Below are 5918 nucleotides of genomic sequence, written 5' to 3' on the forward strand. Positions count from 1 at the left end.
TGTATTTATTGAGGATGATATTGCAAAAGAATTTGTCAATTTGGATTTACAGATAAAAAGTTGTGAGTGTTTGAAGTTCTAGGTTTTCTTTTGAAAATCTACCATTTAATTCAATTTAGGAGAAATTCGAGTGGATAATGTTTTGGATAAGGCGGGTGGCGTGGCAGTTTCCTATATGCTGGTACTGATTCAGTTTAAGTGGACTGCTATGGTGCGTGCGATCTAAATCTAACAATCCAAATTAGATCTAGTGGTTAGGGTTTCGGTGGTTCACCACAATCTCGCCGAAGAGTCGCTAGAAAACACGCGCATGGGGGCGCTATGCTCGGGAGTTGTCAGATATGGAGTTCCAGGGGGTTTCTTGGGTAGCAGAGGGCACAGACAGGCTCGGTGTTGCTCGGGGAGATCGAAGGTGGCATCGGCTGGCCTCGTGGGTGATGGATACTCGCGGGGCGAGCTCACTGAAGTTCGGTTGCGTCGGCGGGACTTCGGGTGATGAAGCGGTGCTCGAGATTGAGTGCCTAATGATGAACCAAACGGATTAGACGACGTGCGTGATCAAGGGGAACACGATGGAGAAGGTCGTGGGGCAAGACACTCACGGTGTCGCTGGAGTTGAGGTCACAACGGCGGCGAGGCTCGGGCTTCGTCGAAGTCGGGCATAGAGGAAGCTCATGTCGCCGCGAAAGATGTCCAGGGGGTGCGCCGTTGTGCGGGGAGTCGAGTGGTGGTGGTGGTTGGTATCGGGGTGACTGTACTCGCCGGAATTGACGCTGGAGTTTCTAGGTTAGTGGCGGAGCTCAGGGGTTCACCAGCGCGGAGCCTGGTGGCGTTGTGAGGGGGATGCAGAGGGGAAGTGGTGAGAGTGTCTGGGGCTATTTAATGGACATGGAGGTAGGAGCTAGCATGGACGGTATGCGCGCGAGGTGGAGATCGTGGTCGGTGTGCACGCGTGGGCGGTTGGAGGTTGGGGGTGACCCTGACTAGTGGGACCCACTGGTCAGCAACTCAGGGAGAGAGAGAGAGAGGGTGTGCGCGGGGTTGGGTTGTGGTTGGCTTAACTGGGCTAGCATGGCTAGCTTGCTCGGCTAGGCATTTTTATTTTTCCATTTTTTTGTTTTTTCTTTGCCTTTTCATTTGAATTTGATTTGATTTTTCTTAACAAATAAAACTTTCCCTGATTTCAAATATGAATATTTATGCCAACATTTTATTTGGCTGTTTTGAGCATACGTTTTCTGCACTTTATTTTCCATCTTCAATTTCAATTTGGTTTAAACCCAAATATGTTTGAAATCCAATGGAAAATTTGGCAGAAGGTCAAGCCTATTATTTGGACATATGGGATTCACTCTCTTGCTAAATAAATGCAAGCCCCTTTTCATAAAAATCCCCATTTGAATTTTGAATTGATTCCAACCAATCCACTTCAATCATTTAGGAAAATTTATTTGAGCTTGAATATCATCTAGGTCTTATTTAGGATAGCCTTATGCCCAAATAAATACTTTAATTTTCAACCTATATTTGGATTCTGATTTGTTCCCTAAACCTTGTAGGGTTGATTCTGTTTCTCCCAAATTTCAAACAAAGGTTTGAATCTGGCCATAGGGTCCTTGACTCTCTAGGTGAATTCAAATAGTGCAAACACGTCAACCATCAAGAAAATTCCTAGACAATATTTAGCTAGAGGCTAATAAGCATAGGTTTTCTTAGAAAAAATCAATCCCCTCACAAATCTCCTGGCCTAATGCAATGATGTTGCATTGACCACACATGTTGGCAATATAGCGCGATCTGACATTGAGCGTCCGTGTTGTATCCTTTTTGGTGAGACATATTGATAGCCATATGTTACAAAATGAAGGGAGGAGATGATCTAGGGGTGTGGGTGGACTAGGGTCCAAAGTTTCACTACTTTAGGGAACCACAACCCTTTTCCCCATTAAAACCAGGCTTGCCGTGGGCTGCATTTACACCACACGCACTCTCTCTCCTCTTTCCCACACCAGATCTCCTCGCCCTCGAGTTTTTAGCCGGTTTGGCTCGCCGCCGCCAGAATCTGTCTGCTCTCACTCTCATACGAGGTAGGAATCATGGATCCACCCACTCTTTAACTCGTTGTCCTAATCTTTGACGTGTTTGATGTGCGTTGTATTAATGACAGATTTTTGCGAAATCTGCGAAGCCGATCTGGGATATAAGTGGTTTTAAGGGAGAATACAAGTTCAATTTCTGTCTGGTGGTGAGGCGCACTTTAATTTTTGTTATTATGATTCATCGATTTTATCTGTATGCTCGCGCCTCGACAAGGATTTCGAGGGCTAGGGTTTGTTCGGGGAGGGGTGGGGTGAGGGGATGCGGGATCTGACCCCGCATGATGAAATTCTTGTCGATTGGGAAGCAGAGTGGCTCGGTCTTCATGTTCTAGTTTTGTAAACATGTGTTTGTGAATTAGTAGAGTTAGAGGAATGAGAGACACAAGATGATGCATGTTTGTGCGATGGTTCAGGGAAGTGCTTGGGCAGGTGGACATGCATCTTGGTATCCTCTAGCCATGATTTCTATCTGGACCCCCTCCCACCCTTGGTGGTCCAGCACACTTTATTTTTTGTTATTATGATGCATTGATTTCATATGTGTGCTCGCCACGACAAGGATTTTGGGGGCTAGGGTTTGGTCGGGGAGGGGTGGGGTGGGAGGATGCAGGATCTGACCCCGCATGATGAAATTATTATCGATTTGGGAAGCAAAGTGGCCCAGTCTTCAGGTTCTAGTCTTGTAAAGGTATGTTTGTGAATTAGTAGAGTTAGTGGAACATGATACACGAGATTATGCATGTTTCTGCGGTGGTTGGTGGAAGTGCTAGGGCGGGCAGAAATGCATCCTGGTATTGTCTAGCCATTATTTCTATCTGAACCCCCCTTGCTGACCCCCTACAGTTTTTCTAATCCTCCATTTTTTTATTGATTTTCCACTCCTTGAAGGGACAATATGACATTTTTCTGGAACACGCAAGAGTTAGTATGCCATTTTTGTAGAACACACAAGAGTCAGTATGAGATGTCTCGCAAAAAAGGGTATGAGATCAGTATATGCCACAATTGTTTAAACTATATTGGTGTAGTTGTGGTCCTTAGAGGCCCACTAGTGCACGACAAATTCTAGGCCTAGATTCCCTCTAGATGATCCAGGGCTCCAGGCCAAAAAATAAAAGGTAGACATGCAATTTAACATGCATGTCTCACTTTCTCCAAAAAATGCATGTCTCACTCTTTGCGTGTAGAATGACTTTACCTTTTGTCACCTATCTATTTTTTCCATTTTTGATGACACCACATTTGTCACCTCTATGAATTGAAGAGCATCATGCTGTAAGACTCCTTGTACTAATCCATCCCCCGAATTAGAAACGGCGATCTTGGCAGTAGTAGGCAGTGGCAAACGGCCACACGCGGTTTACTCATATACTTATCTCCCATGCTAACGTGCATAATGCTCAGTCGTTGGTACTGAGGCGTCCCAGCGGCAACCATCATCGGGTAGCTATTGAATGGAACCAGCACACCCCCCGAGTTTGTCTCATATACCAGGCTTAACTTGTGGCCACGTCTGGCGCTTTGGCAGTACCCTATCTATCCAGTACGAGATGAACTATCTACTAATGTATCTATCTATCTATCTATAGCCCACCTTTTTCATCAATGACATGAATTTAATAGCTATCTAATGCTTTAATTGATGCTTATCTCTTGCATGCTGCATGCTATAAATAGGGGGAGCGGCACAAGACTGGACCACACACCAGAACCCACAAGCAAGAGTAGGTAGAGCGAGACCACCGTGGCGAGGAGAGATAGGATGGCGTCAGGAGCAAGGACGTGAATTTCTCCGAGGAAGAAGTCACCTCGCACCCGCGCGTTCTCGAATGTGAGGAGCAGACGGTTGCACCGGCACGGCAGTCTTCCATCTTCGCGCCAATGTTGGACGAGCTGCAATACTCTATGTGCGAGGCAGGGCACAACTTTGGGTCCATGAACATGGACAAGTTCATGAGCAACATATGGAATGACAAGGAGTTCCAAGAGGCGACCGGTGGTGTCTTGGTGGGCATGGAGGTGGCTTCGGTGGTGGGTGCTGATGGAGGCCAAGGTGGCGAAGATGCAGGAGGAAGCAACCTAGCCCGACAGGAGTCGTTCTCCTTGCCTCCCCCGCTATGCCGGAAGATGGTGGAGGAGGTGTGGGCTGAGATCAATAGGGAGACCCGCCCGGTGCATTCCCAGCCTCAGTCCGCGCGGCCCTCGCCATTGATTCCCGTCGAACCACCGGCGGGGAATGGTGGTGGGGTTGCGGCGAATGAACAGCGGGGGACGCTTGGAGAGATGACGCTAGAACAATTTCTTGTCAAGGTTGGTGTGGTCCGGGGATCTGGCACCGGTGGCCAAGCGCCTGTGTCGGTCGGCATGGTCCATGGACAGATGAACCCTGCACCGGCCAACGACATGTTCCAGGTGATGGGCGATGGCATGGTGTTCATCCCCAACGGGTACGCAGGGATGGTCGTGGTGCCGCTACCACCACCTCCTCAAGGTGGGGTGGGTATCGTGAGCCTAGGGTCGTCGGACGGGAGGAGCACCATGACGGAGGTTGACATGATGAACTATATGGGCGACAGAACGATGATGGAGAACAGTGGCGCGCGGAAGCGCGGTGCTCCGGAGGATCAGTCCTGTGAGGGGAGCATCGAGTGCCGCCACCACCGCATGATCAAGAACCGTGAGTCAGCTGCACAATCACGTGGCAGGAAGCAGGTACTTACTTGGCTGCCAAAATTGTTGGCTTTATGCAATGCCATTTCTGCAATGGTGGTAACTAGTAACAAGGTTGGTGACACTTACACTCTCTATCTTTCTTAACCGGACAGGCTTATACCAAGGAGCTTGAAGCCGAACTAAATCACCTCAAGGAGGAGAACTCTCGTCTGAAAGCTAAGGAGGTACGAATTTGCTTACCAATGAAACCATGAGAAAATTCAGTTTTCTTAGTCTTTTCAGTTCTTACCGTTACTAAAATGTTTCACCGTTTTGTTGCAGAAGATGATTTTGCTGACCAAGAAACAAATTGTATGTACATTTTCCCACCATCATGTGGCAATCCTCCTACACTCGCCATCACTTGCCAATTGCTTGTGACAATCTAAATGCAAGGTCTTCAAACAGTCAATGTGTGTGTGCTGATGAAAACACCTTGTGGCTGTGATCTTTTATTTCTTACAGCTAGTGGAGAGGATGATGGAGCAGTCCAAGGAAAATGTGAACGCCAAGAAGGGTGGCGCCCTGTCACGGCGCTGCAGTAGCTGCATCTGGGGATAGGTGACCCACCATTCAGCTTCCATAGTCGTGCTGGCAGGAGGATGAGAATGAATAATGGTTACCTTTCCTTTCTAGAGTGGGGTGGTATCGCAATTTACTAGTCGTACCTAAAACCCATAAGGACCCAAATGCCAGTGTTTTTCTGGTCAAGCAAGTGAACTTATGTTGTTGTTATTGTTTATAGGTATATAGGTTTGTCAGAATTTCAGGAAAATGGAACAAAAGAAAGTTAGCAATATGTTTATGTGTACTAGCACTCTAATATGATGCGATGCAATGTGTGTGGTCCATTTCTGATGGGGTCATCGCCTTTGTTCTTTTTTGAAGATTTGGAGATGACACCCGAGTTGAGTTTAGTAACGTAGGCACACTTTTTCACATCGGTGAAATTTGAGCCATTCAAATAGTTTTTAAATCCAGTGAAATTTGAGCTATTCAAATAAGTGGTCACATGGGATCCCATGAGACTTGACGATGGTCCCCGTTCGCAACGCTTGGGTAGTCTATTCCCTTTCCCCTCCATCATGGCTCACTGCTTGAGGGTCC

At 47.3% G+C, this 5918-nt stretch overlaps 1 protein-coding gene across 4 annotated transcripts; it reads left to right on the forward strand.

The window, feature by feature from the left end:
* Positions 1 to 1962: 1962 nt before the first annotated feature.
* LOC125548842 (bZIP transcription factor ABI5 homolog) lies at positions 1963 to 5610 on the forward strand. Of its 4 annotated transcripts, none has more exons than XM_087513536.1 (6): positions 1963 to 2087; positions 2168 to 2242; positions 3777 to 4811; positions 4925 to 4996; positions 5094 to 5123; positions 5277 to 5610. In XM_087513536.1, exons 3-6 carry the CDS (start codon positions 3981 to 3983, stop codon positions 5370 to 5372), a joined length of 1029 nt encoding a protein of 342 aa, XP_087369662.1. In that variant the 5' UTR covers positions 1963 to 2087; positions 2168 to 2242; positions 3777 to 3980; the 3' UTR covers positions 5373 to 5610. The 4 variants fall into 4 exon arrangements, with proteins under 4 accessions (XP_087369662.1, XP_087369660.1, XP_087369659.1 ...); XM_087513534.1 differs by having other exon boundaries at positions 1964 to 2087; positions 2168 to 2245; positions 5094 to 5150; XM_087513533.1 differs by having other exon boundaries at positions 1964 to 2087; positions 5094 to 5150.
* The last annotated feature ends 308 nt before the right edge of the window (positions 5611 to 5918 follow it).

Source organism: Triticum urartu, chromosome 3A, assembly GCF_056163025.1.
Source record: "Triticum urartu cultivar PI428250 chromosome 3A, HENAU_Tu73, whole genome shotgun sequence".
NCBI lineage: Eukaryota > Viridiplantae > Streptophyta > Magnoliopsida > Poales > Poaceae > Triticum > Triticum urartu.

Coding starts and splice junctions, on each gene's coding strand:
- LOC125548842 (XM_087513534.1), top strand. CDS start 3,981: ATGTTGGACGAGCTGCAATACTCTATGTGCGAGGCAGGGCACAACTTT. Junction 4,812..4,924: donor AATCACGTGGCAGGAAGCAG/GTACTTACTTGG, acceptor TTAACCGGACAG/GCTTATACCAAGGAGCTTGA. Junction 4,997..5,093: donor CTCGTCTGAAAGCTAAGGAG/GTACGAATTTGC, acceptor GTTTTGTTGCAG/AAGATGATTTTGCTGACCAA.